This window comes from Natrix helvetica, assembly GCF_964273705.1.
Source record: "Natrix helvetica genome assembly, chromosome: 7".
NCBI lineage: Eukaryota > Metazoa > Chordata > Lepidosauria > Squamata > Natricidae > Natrix > Natrix helvetica.
In genome coordinates, this window is record NC_138558.1 from 7911580 (window position 1) to 7928869 (window position 17290).

The 17290-nt window shown below is 46.4% G+C and overlaps 1 protein-coding gene across 1 annotated transcript in view; it reads right to left on the minus strand.

Moving 5' to 3' along the window:
* Nucleotides 1–923: 923 nt before the first annotated feature.
* LOC309395836 (protein FAM47E-like) overlaps nucleotides 924–17290 on the minus strand; it is an 18371-nt gene continuing 2004 nt past the window's right edge. Inside the window, exons 2-8 of the mRNA XM_081960424.1 lie at nucleotides 16263–16651; nucleotides 10812–10975; nucleotides 6577–6727; nucleotides 5099–5296; nucleotides 3495–3644; nucleotides 2691–2768; nucleotides 924–1551 (exon numbers count right to left, since the gene is read on the minus strand). Of these exons, the coding sequence (XP_081816550.1) occupies nucleotides 1450–1551; nucleotides 2691–2768; nucleotides 3495–3644; nucleotides 5099–5296; nucleotides 6577–6727; nucleotides 10812–10975; nucleotides 16263–16634 (1215 nt within the window). The 5' untranslated portion in view covers nucleotides 16635–16651 and the 3' untranslated portion in view covers nucleotides 924–1449. The remainder of the gene's footprint in view (nucleotides 1552–2690; nucleotides 2769–3494; nucleotides 3645–5098; nucleotides 5297–6576; nucleotides 6728–10811; nucleotides 10976–16262; nucleotides 16652–17290) is intronic.

Here is a 17290-nt window from a genome sequence, read left to right on the forward strand (position 1 = left end):
AGGTAACTTCTGTTGTTCCAACCAGTTTCAAAAAGAGGTGAAGGATTTAGGTGGGGAATCCTCGCCAGGTATTGCTCAGAAAGTTTCATTCAGGTACATGTCCACAGAAAGAATTCCTATTCAAATTGTAGGAAGTTAAAACCTACCCTTCTCCTGGAAAAAATGAAATATCCTGAGAAATATTGAAAAGGCAAAATGTTATATTTCTCTGAATCAGAGATGGAGAAACATGTTTTTAGGCAGGAAGCAGACTCTTAATAGTCCCCACCTTTGTCAATGGGTCATTAAAATAGGCCTGAGTCAGTCTATTCTGCATAACAAATATCTCCCCCTTCAGTGATGGGATTAAGGCATGATAGTATTAGCCTTTTACCCATCTCACTACAGGGCACCTGGGAAGAAGCAATGCTCAACCAAGCTTGGGACACAAAAGACAAAACCTACAAAGTTAGCTAAGACTGGGAGTATGACAACCAATCAGAATACATTTCTTACACAGGAACAGGAAACAGAGAGGTGGGGCTGAACAGAGAGTATAAAAACTCAGGAACTCTCAGCAAGCCCTTTTTCTTTCTTTTTCTTCTTCACCCAACATCTGGAAGAACGCAAGCCATGTGGTCCTGTCCACCATTAAAACCATCTTTCCAAGCAGTCTCCATGTTTCCAGTGTCTTTTTCCCCCACTTGGAACTGAACCCAGGACATTTCTTCTAACAAAATAATATCATAGATAGAGCTCTAGTCGGCTTCCGTTCTCTTTTTTTTATTTTTTATTTATTTTTTATTTTCAAAACAAACACAACACATCCTTCTTTAGTACATACTGTAGAAAGTGTATCAGTTGGTTACAGAAAGGCTTTCGTGCATCTCTTCCACAGTCAACAAACATAATTCATATTAAGTAATTTTAACTCAGATATTTATACATGTTACCATCATCATACCTCCATTTTCATTTGACTATAATTGTTTAAACGCCCTTCATCATAAAATATACCAAGATTTAATACATAACCACATACTGGCATTTCATTTACTATTTCTAAAATCCTCCAATGACACTGAATCCTTATGTCCTATTCTAGCTAAACATCCATAATATTTAATAACAAAATTTTCTAATCCTCCTTTCCAAATCACTGTTTACAATTTACATCCAGTTTCCTTATGTTGTACCCATACATATATATACGTTGTTATCATTATCCCTCCTTTATTTAACTATATCCTGCATCATAACATTTTCCTCCTAATAATCAAGACTTAACTGTATCTAACTTAGTTCTTTTTTTATTAACCTTTATATATAATCCAAAAGGATTTCTAATCTTCCTTTCATGGGTACCATTCAATATTCATATCCTATTGTTACTAATCATAACAGGCTTCCGTTCTCTTGATCATTGGATTCTTTGGTCTATTTGTTTCCCGCTACTGATGAATCATCTTCTCAGAGATCTTTGCATTTCTGGGGTTCACCATCCTTGGGTTTCTTCAAAGCTCCCACTTTTGGCACAGCGTCATTTTGTTCCTCCAGCATCTGCTGCAAAAACTGAAGCGAAACATACAATTTCACTCCGTGGTTCAAAAGGAATGCGACCCTCAATTTTGCTGACCCAAATACTTTAGAAATGTGATGTTATAGAAGGGCCGTGAGGCTTCCAAGCGGCTGCAGGATCTGGTGTTCTCCCCCAACAGATTCCTGAAATATAAACTTTTTCTCTGACTATCATAATTTGGGTCGTCACTTGCGTGGTAAGGGGAATATCAGCTGTTTTTCAGGCAGTGTTGTGGGCTGCCAGCGGCCAGCAGATTCGGACAGTGAGGAGATTGGGGAGGAAGATGGGCCAGTCCTGGAGTCTGGGGAAGGCTCGGATGAGGGCTCTGCGTCGGAGGCAGAGAGGGGGCCAGGGCCATTCAACAGTTATCAGCTGCCTTCGGAGTCAGACATCAGTGAGGCAGAGGAACAGCTGGAGCCTGTTCCCAGTGTGCGCATGCGCAGAGTTGCCAGACGAAGGGAACAGCTAAAGAACAAGAGACGACTTGGGAGTAAGGACACAGGTGGATGATGAATGGCCCCTCCCAGAGGAAATAAAAGAGGAGCGAGGAAGGGAGTGGGCTTTTGCAGGCTGCAGGCCTTCAGCATCCCTACCCAGATATCATGTAGGCACAGGTAGTCCTCAACTTACAACCAGTCATATAGTGATTGTTTGAAGTTACAATGGTACTGAAAAAAAGATGACTTATGACCAAGCCACGCCCATCCAACCACATGACCACCAAGCCGGCCCGCCCAGTCACATGGCCACCAAGCCCCACCCACCCAGTCACATGGCCACCAAGCCCCCCCACCCAGTCACATGGCCACCAAGCCATGCCCACAGAAGCGATAGTTTAAAAAAATTGAATCCCACCACTGATATGGAAGTAGAAAGCTGCCCTGCTGTAAAACCAGGCAGGAAAGAAAAATAGTCGGTCCGTAGATGTAGAGGGATTCCCTTTGGTTTTGCAATCCTGTTTGAACAAAGAGGAGGACTATGGGCCAGGAATCAGAGAATGGCACCTTGATGCCCTCCAGATATTTAGTGGGTTGACTGTGCTGGCTGCAACCCATTCAAAAGAGATGCTGAAACATCTGGAGGCCAACAGATTGGTTTACTGCTAGGTGAGGGGTAGGCATTGGATGTTTACCTCTGGTATCCGATAACTTTTTTTTACAAGGAATTCCTGGAAAGCGTGAGTCCCATGAAGCTGTATGAGCTTGGCTTCCTGCAAAAATCATCCAATAATCAGAATAAGGACTCCCTCCCGTCCCTTTCCTTCCTTCCTTCCTTCCTTCCTTCCTTCCTCCCTCCCTCCCTCCCTCCCTCCCTCCCTTCCTTATTCACTTACTTACTTACTTACTTAACAGAATAACAGAACAGAATAATAGAGTTGGAAGAGACCTTGGAGGTCTTCAAGTCCAACCCCCTTCTCAGGCAGGAAACTCTATAACAAATGATTGCCCAATCTCTTCAAAATAAGTCTTCCTTCCTTCCTCCCTCTCTCCCTTCCCTTTTCCTCCCTCCCTCCCTTCCCTTTCCCTTCCTTCCTCCCTCCCTCCCTGCCCTTTCCTTCCTCCCTCCCTCCCTCCCTTCCTTTTCCCTTCCTTCCTCCCTCCCTCCCTCCCTTCCCTTCCCCTTCCTTCCTCTCTCCCTCCCTCCCTCCCTTCCCTTTCCCTTCCTTCCTTCCTCTCTCCCTCCCTCCCTTCCCTTTCCCTTCCTTCCTTCCTTCCTTCCTTCCTTCCTTCCTTCCTTCCTTCCTTCCTTCCTTCCTTCCTTCCTTCCTTCCAGAATAACAGAACAGAATAATCAAGTTGGAAGAGACCTTGTCCAAACCCCTGCTCAGGCAGGAAACTATAACAAACGGTTGTCCAATCTCTTCAAAATAAGTGCTTCCTTCTTTCCTCCCTCCCTCCCTCCCTCCCTTCCTCCCCAACAGGATCTTGCAACATACCTCTTCACTTAAGAGCCTTCTGGAATTCTTGAGGCTGCTCTCCTTTGGGTCTTCTAAAGGTTCATTCCCCTTCTGTTTTCTCCACGTCTTTGGGTCCAGATACCAAGCTCCGTATCTGATCTTCTTCTCCCATCTGGATTGGCAAGGGCCCTGGGAGAAGAGAAAGACGGAAGGGACATCATTTTCATGGGGTCAAAGGAAGGGGAAGGTTCCTGCCGGCGTTACTACCGGTTCTGCACGGACATTTATTTATTTTTTGCACATGCGTGCACATTTGCACCTATAAAGATTTGCGCATACGCACAACATTCGAAAATGAGAAAAAAATGAAGATCATTCTGCATAGAACAGAAAATCAGGATAGCGCCGCCGAGGCTAGAACCGGTTTGGATGCGTGTCCGGCTGAGTTACTATCTACTCAGCCAAACTGGTAGGAATCCACCTCTGGTCAAAGGTTAGGAGTTGACCTATCCCATTATAATGTCTCCCTTCCTGCTGGAAGCAAACATAGGAACTGAAAATGCAACCATCAACTGTAGGAGCAGAGCAGGGAGAGCTGGAGGGTGGAGTTAAGCACGTCAGCAACTTAGAATCGTTACGTTGGCACAAAGGGTGCCAATCCAGCCTCCCCTGAATTACGTTGACTCTAATTTGGCCCCAGTTTAGTTCTGAACTTTAGTTCGACTAGATTCCGGGCGTGCGGCCTTCCCAAGCTCCATTTTCACTGGCTGAGGGTTGTAGGAGGCCGTCACAGCCGGAAACGGACCTCAGGAACCTGTTTTCGCTGGCAAAGGCACTGCAGGCCAGGTCCTCACCGTTTCCAGTGTAGCCCCGTAGGCTAGATCTAAGCACCCCGTGGCCGACATCCGTCCCGTGGGCTTTGAATTTGACATCCCCGCTCTGTATGAAGCATCGCTATTTTTTTTCTTTGCGAGCCAAATGTCTTTGGTTCTTCCAAACAAATGATCAAATAAGGCAGGGGTGTCCAAACTTGAGAACTTTAAGACTTGTGGACTTCAACTCCCAGAATTCCCCAGCCAGCATAAGGTCTGGGTCAGTCTATTCTACATAACAAAGATCATGGCTGGCTGGGGAATTCTGAGAGTTGAAGTCCACAAGTCTTAAAGTTCTCAAGTTTGGACACCCCTGATTTAATAAGGGCTTAACAAATAATCTTCATTTGGAAGGTGAAAATAAAATAAAATAAAATAAAATAGGGTGGTGATAAAATAGAGGAAAGGTGAAAATAAAATAAAATAAAATAAAATAGGGTTTTATATAAAATAGGGTGGTGATAATAGGGTGGTGATAATAGGGTGGTGATAATACAAAAATAGGGTGGTGATAATCCAAAATAACTGTGGTGGTGATAATACAAAATAGCTGTATGGGATGGTAGGGAAAGCAACCCAGAATGCGTGTTTTAACTTTTTATATGGAAAAACAAATATGTAAAAGGGATGTAAAAGGGATAAGGAGAAACAAGAACAAGAACTATATGAATGTATACCTGTAATTATATAGGAGAATCTTTAAAAAAAACCTTTTTTAAACATAATCTTCATTCAAAGCCCTGTGTGCTTGGATGTTGGAAGTTCACCCACCTTAGAAGACCTAACACCCTCATCAGGTTCCTTTCCAGTAACTTGAGAAGGTCGTATCCCAAAGTGTTTCTTTAGGTCCATTGGTAGATCACGGAGTCCCTCGACACGCAGCGGGTGAAACATCGGGAGGGTCGCCTCGTAACCTGCATCAAACATGCTTAGAACGGTGTCTTCATCTACGTTGTACTTTTCCCCTCCCTGAAGCAGGAACTCAAATCAGGCGCAAGTAGAGCAATAGCAATAGCACTTAGGCTTATATACCGCTTCGCAGTGTTTTTACAGCCCTCTCTAAGCGGTTTACAGAGTCAGCCTATGGCCCACAACGATCTGGGTCCTCATTTTACCCACCTCGGAAGGATGGAAGGCTGAGTCAACTTTGAGTTGGTCAGGATTGAACTGCTGGCAGTGGGCAGAATTATCCTGCAATATTGCATTCTAACCACTGGGAGGGAAGGAAGGAAGGAAGGAAGGAAGGAAGGAAGGAAGGAAGGAAGGAAGGAAGGAAGGAAGGAAGGAAGGAAGGAAGGAAGATAGCAATAGCACTTAGACTTATATATCGCTTTGCGGTGCTTTTACAGCCCTCTCTAAGCGGTTTACAGAGTCAGCCTATGGCCCACAACGATCTGGGTCCTAATTTTACCCACCTCGGAAGGATGGAAGGCTGAGTCAACTTTGAGTTGGTCAGGATTGAACTCCTGACAGTGGGCAGAATTATCCTGCAATATTACATTCTAACCACTGGGAAGGGGGGAAGGGAGGGAGGAAGGTAGCAATAGACTTATATACTGCTTTGCAGTGCTTTTACAGCCCTCTCTAAGTGATGTACAGAGCACCCACTCCTCTCCTAGAAAAATGAAATATTTTAGGAAATATTAAAAGGGCAGAATATTTCCCCTAAAAAGGGAGGCAGAAACTCACCCTCCCCTCCTTTGTCAATGGACTATTAAGGTCTGGGTCAGTCTATTCTACATAACAAAGATCTACCTCCTTCAGGCAGAGCCATCATAGGAATCCCAAAGCCCTTTCATTACATCACCACCCAGCAAGAGTCAACCAAACTTGGGACTCAGGACAGCCTCCAGAGTTGCCCCTGCGTGGCCCTGTGGGAGTCTGACAACCAATCAGAACACAAGCTCAAATTCAAAGCCCAACAGAGGGTATAAATCTCCCTCTCTCTCTCTCTCTCTCTCCCCCTCTCCCTCTCTCCCTCTCCCTCTCCCTCTCCCTGTCCACCATTAAACCATCTTTCCAAAGGAGCTTCCATGTTTGCAGCGTCTTTCTCCCCGCTTGGAACTGAACCCAGAAGGACATTTCTTCCAACAGAACATTCCATGCAAAGTTTCTCAACTTTGAACCTTTTAAGGCAGGTGGACTTCAACTCCCAGAATCCCCCAGTCAGCCAATTCCGGGAGTCGCAGTCCCCATATCTTAAAGGGGCCAAGCTTGAGAAAATGAAACACAGAAATTGTTTGACTTACTAGAGAATTGAATCCGTTGCAAAGTTCTTTGGTGGCTCGCTTGATATTCTCATCGAGAGGAGGGACGTAGTTCAGCCTGGCTTTCAATTCTCTGGCTGCCACTTTTGTGGGGGAGAACCAGGTGTAAGGAGCTTTGTTTTCTGGATCCTTGCTGTAAAGAAACATTTACACATCCGCCTTGATCAAGCAGAAAATCCCACAAAGTTTACTGAAGTATACACGTTTTTTCCCGTCCACTAAGCACTGAACTGCAGCCGTATTATCTCTGCTCTGATGGGATTAATTAATATTACTGAATATTTATGAATAAGTTATTTTTTCTAAGTACAATAACTAAAGGAATCCGTGGGGACCAGTCCAGAGTTTCAAGATGGTAGTTGTTGTGGCCCAGACTCGGACGATGAGGAGGTTGGGGAGGAACTTGAGCCAGTTCCTGGAGTCTGGGGAAGGCTCAGATGCAGAGATAGAGCCAGGTCCGTCGGACATTTCCCAGCCACTGGAGAGGCAGTTGCCTTTGGAGGCTGAGATAAGTGGGGAGGAAGAACATCTGGGGCCTGTTCCAGATGTGTGAATGTGCAGAACAGATAGGAGAGGTGAACAACTGAGGACAAGGAGTCGACTAGGGAAGCGAAGCACACATGGATGCTGAATGGCCCCTCCCTGGCTGGAGAATAAATAGAAGGAAAGGGGAGCGGTGGTCGTAGGAGACAACAGTTCGTATTGCTGAAGATCTTGCTCATTGTGTTTCGTGCCACAAAGACTGCTTGCCAGATCTTAATCTGCAGCCTTTCGGCTGGGAGCTCACGGCCTGGCAATTATCGCAAGGAACTGATTAGCTGCCGTTAATTCCTTGAAGGACTATTTCCTGGATTTTTTGATGGGTGAATGCAATTAATTCACAAGAGGTAAATAAAGAGGGGTGTGTGGTTTTCATGACAAGGAGTCTGTTTCTTCCTTCTGCCACGGCTGGATCAGAACAATAGTGTAGGAAGAAAAATCCCCGGTCCAGTTCAAAGCCGGGAATAAAATGGAGGCGGATTGAAAAGAAAGTTGGTTTATTGATGAAGTAGAACCACCAACACCATGTGATTTTGGGACAGCTGACCACGCGACTGAACGAGTGGATGGATCTTTATAGTTTCTGTAACTTTGAAGTTTGGGATTTGTGCAATATGGGCTTTGTGTTCCGAAAGTCTGTTGAGTAATTGTCATTGTGGCTGATGGCTATGCCCTGTGTTAGATTTTTCTGGGTGAGGGGGCTGCTTGCTCTAATCCTATCACTCTTGCTTTTGTTCGCTGTCGAAATTGCTGCAAGGGGTGTCGGAATACCCTGCCTTGAATGGACTTCCGTTGGCAGTGTTTGCTTTGCTTGTGAATGGAGCCATCTAGATAGCTGGCTTCTCCTTTCAATAAGCTCGTTCTCTCATTAAGTGCCGGCATCGGCAGTGAGCTAACCCTGTTACAAGATTTTCTTTAGGCCTGTGATGGCGAACCGATGGCACAGGTGGCAAGCAGGGCCCTCTCTGTTGGCACGCATGCTTTTGCCAGCTGCTCTTCTGCTTTCCGGCATGCATGTGGCATCGGAGTTCCAGAAAATGGTCTGAAAATGCCCCTCAAAACGGCCTGAAAACAGCCTGGAAAATGGCCATAATCGGCCCAAATTGGCCCCAAAACAGGCATGCGTGCACCAGCCAGCTGGTGTTTGGATTTTTGGTACTCCAACATGCGCACATGCATGGACATGGGTTCCAGATTGGGCACTCGGTGCCCAAAAGTTTTGCCATCCCTGTGCTAGAACTAGAAGGCTGTGGAAACTGTTGATCAATTTATCACCACAAGGTGGCAGTCAGGAGTCAAGCAGATGTCAGTGTATTGGAGAGTCCATTATACATACATAGATAATCCTCGTTTATAATACTTTTTTTTTAGCCTGAAACAAGCGAAGTCCTCACATTTACAGCTGTTCCCGTCAAAATTTGGGTTCTTGGTAACTCTTAGAGTTCATTTCAAGTCAAGCTATTCTCCAAAGCACCTGAAGGCAGGACAAGAAGCGATGGGGGGGGGGGGGGACTAATCCAGGAGAGAAGAAAACCTCGAATTAAGGAGGAATTTCCTGAGAGTTAAAGCAATGAATTGGTGGAACAACTTGCCTCCAGAAGTTGTGAATGCTCCAACGCTGGAAGTTTTTAAGAAGATGTGACATAACCATTTGTCTGAAGTGGTGTAGGGTTTCCTGCCCGAGCAGGGGGTTGGACTAGAAGACCTGCAAGGTTCCTTCCAACAATTCTATTCCATTCCATTCCATTCTATTCTATTCTATTCTATTCTATTCTATTCTATTCTATTCTATTTATATCAGTGGCGGCATCCCAGGATTATGTGATCTCAGTTTGCAACTGTAGGACGTTAAAACCCACCCCTCTCCTAGAAAAATGAAATATCCTGGGGGATCTTGAAAAGGCAGAATATTATATTTCCCTGGATCAGAAATGGAAAAACATGTTTTTAGGCAGGAAGCAGTCTCACTCTTAATAGCCCCCACCTTTATCAATGGGCCATTAAAAAAAGCCTGGGCCCGTCTATTCTACCTAACAAAGATCCCCCTTCAGCCCCAGAGTGATGGGATTAAGGCATGATAGTATTAGCCCTTTACCCATCTCACCGCAGGGCACCTGGGAAGAAACGATGCTCAACCAAACTTGGAGTCAAAGCACAGCCTAGAGAGTTGCCCCCGCATGGCTCCATGGGAGTCTGACAACCAATCAGAATACAAGATCAAGATCAAAGCCCAGAGAGGGCATAAAACCAGGGACTTTCAGCATCTTGGCCCTTTTTTTTCTTCACCCAACATCTGGAAGCCTGGGATCCCCCTTTTCTGTTCAGGAGCTCCAGCCATGGGATCCTGTCTGCCATTAAACCATCTTTCCAAGCAGCCTCCGTGTTTTCATGTCTTGGAACTCAACCCAGAAGGACATTTTTTTTCTTCCAGCACAACCTTCGCAGCCAGCTTCCAACAAGCAAAGTTTAAGAGAGGAAGCGGGATTCATTTAACAGCTGCAGTGATTCGCTTAACAACGGTGACTAAAAAAAAGGCTGTACAGTTAGACATGGCCCTGAACTGCCCTGCTTAGGAAGTAATCCTCATTGTGCTTGTAAATCAAGGACTACCTCTACTTGCTTAAAGATCCTCTCCCGCTCCCCAAATCCCTCCACCCATTTTATTCCGTTCGCTGAAGCCAAATCAAATAGGAAAAGCCAGAGGAATGCATGCTAACATTGGACCTTACGTAATATCATTGTAGGAAGTTAAAACCCAGCCCTCTGCTAGAAAACTGAAATATCCTGGGAAATATTAAGAAGGGAGTGTGTTATATTTCCCTGGGTGTGAAAAAGGGAGAAACATGTTTTAAAAGACAAAGCAGCTCCCTGCAGCTTCCTGCCGCCCCCCCCCTCCACCTCCCCGCCCCATTTGTCAATGAGCCGTTAAAGCCTGAGCAAGCCTACTCTACATAGCAAAGGTAGGACTAGTCTTCCACAGAGGCAATTAGGGGGAGGCAATTAGAGAGGGTGGCTGAGCAGTTCCGCCCCAGGGTGAAAATACAGGCGGTCCTTGACTTACAACAAGTTCGTTTAGTGACCATTCAAAGTTAGCACAGCAGTGATGGCACTGAAACGAGGGGCTTATGACTGTTCTTCACCCAACGAAGGCGGCATCCCCGGGATCACATTATCCAAATTTAAATCCGCTTGGCAACTGACTCGTATTTATGACAGTTGCAGCGCCCTGGGTGTGTGTGTGTCATGGGATCCCCTTTTGCGACCTTCTGACAAGTCAGGTGGGGAAGCCAGGTTCACTTAACAACCATGCTACTAGCTGAGCAACTGCAGGGATTCACTTATCAACGGTGGAAAGAAAGGTCATAAAAGGGGACAAAACTCACTTAACAACTGCCTGGCTTAGCACCATACATTTTGGGCACAATTGTGGTGGTAAGTCGAGGTCTGCTTGTATTCCCACGTGCAAGGAAGTCCCTCTGGTGGAGATGCTCCCGGGGGGAGCGTCTTTTACCTGGGTTGAGTTTGGATATGCCCTGATGCCAATGTCTGGGTACCTGGGTTATGGCTTGCATATTGTGGGAATGCAGCCCCCGTGCTTCATAATCATGGGAGGTGATGGGCTGGGAACTAGAAAGTCATGGTTTGTGAAGATGCGTTATCTGTGGCCTGGCACTCACCGCTTGGTCTGTTTGGCCCTTGCTTGTCTGTTTCTTTTGTCTTCCAGGAGGGATGGAATCGTAGGAGGAGGAGGAGGGCTGGGCTCTCCCCCAAAGTTGGCATCAGTTTCTGGGTCAGTAGGAAGCACCTCTGGGTCGAGGATGCTCATGACTTCCTTGAAAAGCTGGGCAGGGGAGGGCAGGTGGAAGGAAGGAAGGAAGGAAGGAGAGGGGAGGAGAGAGGAAGGAAAGAAGGAGAGGGAGGGAGGGAGGGAAGAAAGAAGGAAGATACGTGGATGGGAGGGAGGAAGGGAGGAAGGAAAGGAGAGGGGGGAAGGGAGGGAGGGAGAGAGGAGGGAAGGAAGGAAAATGTGTAGATGGGAGGGAGGGAGGAAGGAAGGAAGGAAAGAAGGAGAGGGGAGGAGAAGGAGGGAGGAAGAAAGGTACATGGATGAGAGGGAGGGAGGAAGGAAGGAAAGAAGAAGAGGGGAGGAAGGGAGGGAGGGAGAGAGAGAGGAAGGAAGGAAGGAAAATGTATGGATGGGAGGGAGGGAGGGAGGAAGGAAAGAAGGAGAGGGGAGGAGAAGGAGGGAGGAAGAAAGGTACATGGATGAGAGGGAGGGAGGAAGGAAGGAAAGAAGAAGAGGGGAGGAAGGGAGGGAGGGAGAGAGAGAGGAAGGAAGGAAGGAAAATGTATGGATGGGAGGGAGGGAGGAAGGAGAGAGGAGGGAGGAAGGAAGGAAAGAAGGAGAGGGGAGGAGAGGTTGGGAGGAAGGAAAAAAAGGAAGGAAGATGTGTGGATGGGAGGAAGGAAGGAAAGAAGGAGAGGGGAGGAGAGGGAGGGAGGAAGAAGAGGGGAGGGAGGGAGAGAGGAAGGAAGGAAGGGAAATGTATGGATGGGAGGGAGGGAGGAAGGAAGGAAAGAAGGAAGGAAGGAAAGAAGGAGAGGGGAGGAGAGGTTGGGAGGAAGGAAGGAAGAAAAGAAGGAAGGAAGATGTGTGGATGGGAGGGAGGGAGGAAAGAAAGAGAGGGGAAGGAAGGAGGAAGAAAGGAAAGAAAGAAAGAAGAAAGAGGGGAGGGAAAGAAAGAAAGGAAAGGAAGAAAGGAAGGAAGGGAAGGGAAAGGAAGGGAAAAGAAAAAAAAAGGAAAGGAAGGAAGGAAAAGGAAGAAAAATAACGTCGTGAGCATAAATATGTCACTCAAATTTGCCTCCAGACCAATTGCCGAGAGAGGTCCAAGGGCAGCCTCAGCCTCAAAATAAGGAACACGGCAGAGTAATATCACTTCCGTCTAAAGTACAAAATGTGCCAAGAACGGAGGCTGCCTTTTGTCTGTACTTTGAATTGCAATAACAGCAAAAAATCCCCTCGCTCCTTACTCCCTCAGGCGTGGGAGAGGAAGACGGGGGATTTCCTCCCCTTGAGCCGAGGTGAGAGAGAATCCACCCTGCGTATCAGCCAAGAGATAGCAAGGATTGTGTGTGTGACACAGGGGACACAAAGTCCACAACTTCCCAAGGGGTCTCTGAACTCCGGGGGGGGGGGGACTTCCCTGGAACAGAGATAAATACATTTACACCATATTTACACCCTGGCGTAAAGGAAATTTGACCTCTATTCATCCCGGAGGTCAACTTGTTTGGAAGTCACGTGTTCTCCCCCCCCCCCCCCCCCCCCACGACGGATCTGGACTGTGTGAGAAGTTTTATATCCCAACAGATTTTGTTCTTTACTAACCGATAATCACTCGGGTATTTATTTATTTATGGGGGGGGGGGGGAATGTCCAGACCAAACGTAATTTCGAATGTTGGATTTCCTCCCCTCCCCCTTATCCGAGGGAGCTCCCTTGTGGAGTACTGTGAAGCCGTTACCATGGCAACTCCACAGCGCTGTACAGTAGAAGCCTTTTTAATGGCAGTACGGTAGAAGCCGGTTTAAGGCACAACAGATAAATATAGATATAGATATAGATATAGATATAGATACTGCTTCCATCTTCGTTTAAAACATTAACAGAGTCCACAATGATCTGAGAAGCGGCATCTCCAATAGATAATTGACAGTCACCCTGAAACTAATTGCATCAAGTAAAAATAGCAAATGGGGGGGTTGGGGGGAGGAATCCTTTACTCAAACTTCCTCAAGCCTCCCAACTAACCCCCCCAGACCCAATCCTCATATCAAAGGATAAGGTCTGCAAACACAAATAGAGTGAATTAAATTAAGTCTCCCAGCGGGACTGAAAGTTCACAAGAATACATACCTACACACTCCACACGCAAACTATTTTGCAACTATTTGTCTGAAATGGCATAGGGCCGTGACGGCGAACCTTATGCCACGCGTGCCAGAGGTGGCACGCAGAGCACGTCTGCCGTCGCCAGCTGCTCTTCCGGGTTCGGTCGGGCGCATGCGCACCAGCCGGCTGCCCTCTTTCGGCGCACACGCCCTCCATTTTCGGCACTCGGTGCTGAAAAGTTTAACCGAAATAAGGTTTCCTGCCTGAGCAGGGGTTGGACTAGAAGACCTCCAAGGTCTCTTACAACTCTCCTGTTCTCTTCTGTTCTGTTCTGTTCTGTTCTGTTCACGTCCCATCCTATTGTATATACTTTTAACCACACAACTGGGCCCAAATTTTCCATTTCTAAGACTGTTGTGAAGTGAGCTTTACCCCCATTTTACGAAGCTTCAGGCCACAACTATTCAGTTAAATCACTGCAGTTAAGTTTGTAACATGACTGACGGGGTGAATCTGGCTTCCCCGTTGGAACTCTGCTGGTCAGACGGTCACAAAAGCGAATCACGTGGTCCTCAGACACTGCAACCGTCATAAGTACATGCCAGTTGCTAAGCATCTGGATTTTAACCAGGTCACCGTGGGGATGTTGCAAAGGCCGTAAATATGAAGGAAAAAAAAACCCAGCCATAATTCAGGTTTTTTATTCAGTACCATTGTAGCTTCGGATGGTTACTAAACAAATGGTTGTAAGTTGAGGACAACGTGTATGCGGGCAATGCCAACATATGTACAAAGGGGTGCTACTTCTTCACAGTGCTGCGGCTACCATCTTGCCTCTCTGACCCCCTCTATGAGATGCCACGGGGCATTTTCCTTTACTTTCCCTTCTTCTCGCCCTCAATATCCTCCACGCTTCAATTTTAGACCTGAATAACAGAATAAGAAAGTTGGGAGGGACCTTGGAGGTCTTCTAGTCCAACCCCTTTCTCGAGCAAGAGATTGTACACCATTTCAGACAAACGGTCCTCCACTCTCTTCTTAAAAACCTCCAACGGTGGAGCATTCATAACTTCTGGAGGCAAGTTGTTTCCCCGATTAATTGTTCTGTCAGGAAGTTTCTCCTTAGTTCTAAGTTGCTTCTCTCCTTGATTAGTTTCCACCCATTGCTTCTTGTTCTGCCCTCAGGTGCTTTGAAGAATAGTTTGACTCCCTCTTCTTTATGGCAACCCCTGAGATATTGGAAGACTGCTATCATGTCTCCCTTGGTCCTTCTTTTCTTCCAAAGAGGCCCTTGGTTTGGGAAACTGGCAAGTCAGCAATTAAGAAAGTAACTCTTGGTTTCTCTTTCTTGTCAAGCAAATTTCTTTAAAAAAAGATATCCATCTGGGAATTTACCCTGAGAACTCCATGTTAAGGTCATCCATGCACCAGATCAAGGGGTTTTCTTTGCCACCATAAATGGGGATCTCTTGTTTGTTCAAATGCCTGCCAGAACAACTGTTTATGAGTCATCCATCCTGAGAATGGTCTTGGCAGAAAAACACGAGTGTAATTATAAATTAAATATAGCCTTTAGTAAAAAAAAATGATTAGGGGGTCAGGTCATTATACAATATAATAGCAGAGTTGGAAGGGACCTTGGAGGTCTTCTAGTCCAACCCCCTGCCTAGGCAGGAAACCCTATACCAGGGGTGTCCAAAATTTTTGCGAGGAGGGCCAGATTTGGTGAGGTGAAAATGTGTGGGGCCGATCATTCAGCCTGACATTCTTTGAACCCTTAACATTAAATGCGAATTAACTACCGTATTTTTCAGAGTATAAGACGCACCAAGATTTTGAAGAGGCAAATTTAAAAAAAAGTTTTTGCACTCTCCCACGAAAATGGGCCTATTTTTTAAAGGGCATGAATAGCCTTTAAGAGGCTTCTAGAGTGCTCCTGGGGGCTGGGGGGGGGGCAAAGTTGAGCAAAAAATGGCACGTTTTTTGCTCATTTATGCCCTCCACAGCCCCCAGGAGCACTCTGAAAACCTCCTAAAGGCTATGCACAGCCATTTTGGTGAAGGGGCCAGAGTTTTGGGAGGCAAAAAATGCTGTATCCAGTGTATAAGATGCACCCAGATTTTTAGTCTCTTTTTTGAGGGGAAAAAGATGCATCTTTATACTTCGAAAAATACAGTATTTTATGAAAGACTAAACAAATAACTCCAGTGGGGAGAAGAGGCTGCGGGCTGCTTGAAATTTGAAAAAGGGCCACATTCGGCCCCCAGGCCGCACTTTGGACATGCCTGCCCTATACCATTTCAGACAAATGGCTATCCAGCATCTTCTTAAAGACTTCCAGTGTTGGGGCATTCACAACTTCTGGAGGCAACTTCTGTTCCACTGATTAATTGTTCTAACTGTCAGGAAATTTCTCCTCAGTTCTAAGTTTTCTCTCCTTGATTAGTTTCCACCCATTGCTTCTTGTTCTGCCCTCAGGTGCTTTGGAGAATACTTTGACTCCCTCTTCTTTGTGGCAACCCCTGAGATATTGGAACACTGCTATCATGTCTCCCCTAGTCCTTCTTTCTCTTAAGCTAGACATACCCAGTTCCTGCAACCGCTCTTCATATGTTTTAGCCTAAAGATTTGGAGCCCAGGGAGTGTGGAGATGGGGCGACACAATAGGTTGGAAGAGTATTTCTCAGTCTTGGCCACTTGGCGATGGGTGGACTTCAACTCCCAGAATTCCACAACTAGCTTGCTTGCCGACTGGGGAATCCTGGGAGTTGAAGTATCCAAGGTTGAGAAACACTCTTGTAAGCTCGACAGTGGAAATGTGACTCCAATAAAGGAGAATATTTATAGCTCAGGATTGAAAGGAGCGGTCCTTGGTGTTCTCTTAGTTTGGTTGTTTTCTTGCGGGCATTTCACTACCAAACTAGGTAACATCATCAGTGCTAGAAGGGAGTGAGTGTTTGTGGAATAGAGGAAAAGGATAGAGGAGACGGAGGAGGAGGAGGAGGAGGAGGAGGAGGAGGAGGAGGAGGAGGAGGAGGAGGAGGAGGAGGAGGAGGAGGAGGAGGAGGAGGAGGAGTGGGGTGGGGGTCCTTGATGCTCTCTGAGGCTTGGGTGCTTTCTTGCAGACATTTCATTACCAAACTGGGTAACACCATCAGGGCTCAGATGTGACTACTATAGCCACTATTGAAAGACCTTTTGTAAAAACGTGGGCAAAAATGCACATTCTCACCTCCGCAGGAATGCTTTCTTCAAAATTTGGGTAGAGGGCTAAGGGGTGTTGGCTGAGGCAGTACTCAACTTGAACAACGTGGTCCTTTCGGGTTTGGCTCATCGGGCTGAGCTTCGAAGTGTACCTCTGTGGCTCCGATTGCCTCTTTCTGGATCTCTGGGATGCTCGGAGAAGGTCCTTGGGTTTCCCGGACAGAAGAAAAGGGCCAGGTCCTTTTGCTGGTTGGCTGAGGATGCTCTCACCTAAAGGAGGGAAGGAGGCCTCTCTGGAATAATCCAAATTGCTCCTCAGGAACCTCCAGTGTTGCCCATTCAAGGATCCGGAGAATCTGGATTGGGGAGCGCCGCGCCGTTGAAATAACCGGAAAGGCATGTTTTCCCCCTCTAGATCTGAAAAAAAAAATAGGCACACTTGTTAGGGGTTATCCCTTGATTTGGCTGAGCCAAAGCTAATGTGGGCTGAGCCCCCCACGCCAAGCAGGGAAAGCTGTTCTCCGTCAATGATTTTTTACATCTGTGTTGAGAAAAGCTTCTTGTCTTAATTTCATAATCGTGATTTATTTACGCCAGATGTTTTCAGTCTCTGGAGCACCAGGGGATTTGCGCAGCTTCTGTTGGCTTCGGATTGCACCAGGGGATTTGCGTAGCAAACCGAGAGAGCGATGCCATTTTCTTCCTCCCCACCCCCCTGCAAAACACCCCAAAATAGGGAAGAAAAGGGGGACAGCCCCACTCCCTCTGGGAGACTGCGACAGGCACAGAATCGATGCTGTTTGGTTAGCAATTTTTTGGGGTACTCTCTGACGTAGCGCCTCGATAGACGTCTCTCCTAAAATTCAGTTACTTTTCCTACAGCACTCTATTGATTTATTTTCTCCAGACTTCTCCAGGTGGAAGTCTGGCAGCGGCCTTTTCCTCTCAAAACTCAACAAAAATGTAATTTGCTGTATTTCTTATTATCCTTGGTTAAAAAATTTTGTGTGTGTAATGTAGTGGTAGCATGGCTGTATTGTGTCTCGTGGGATGTGC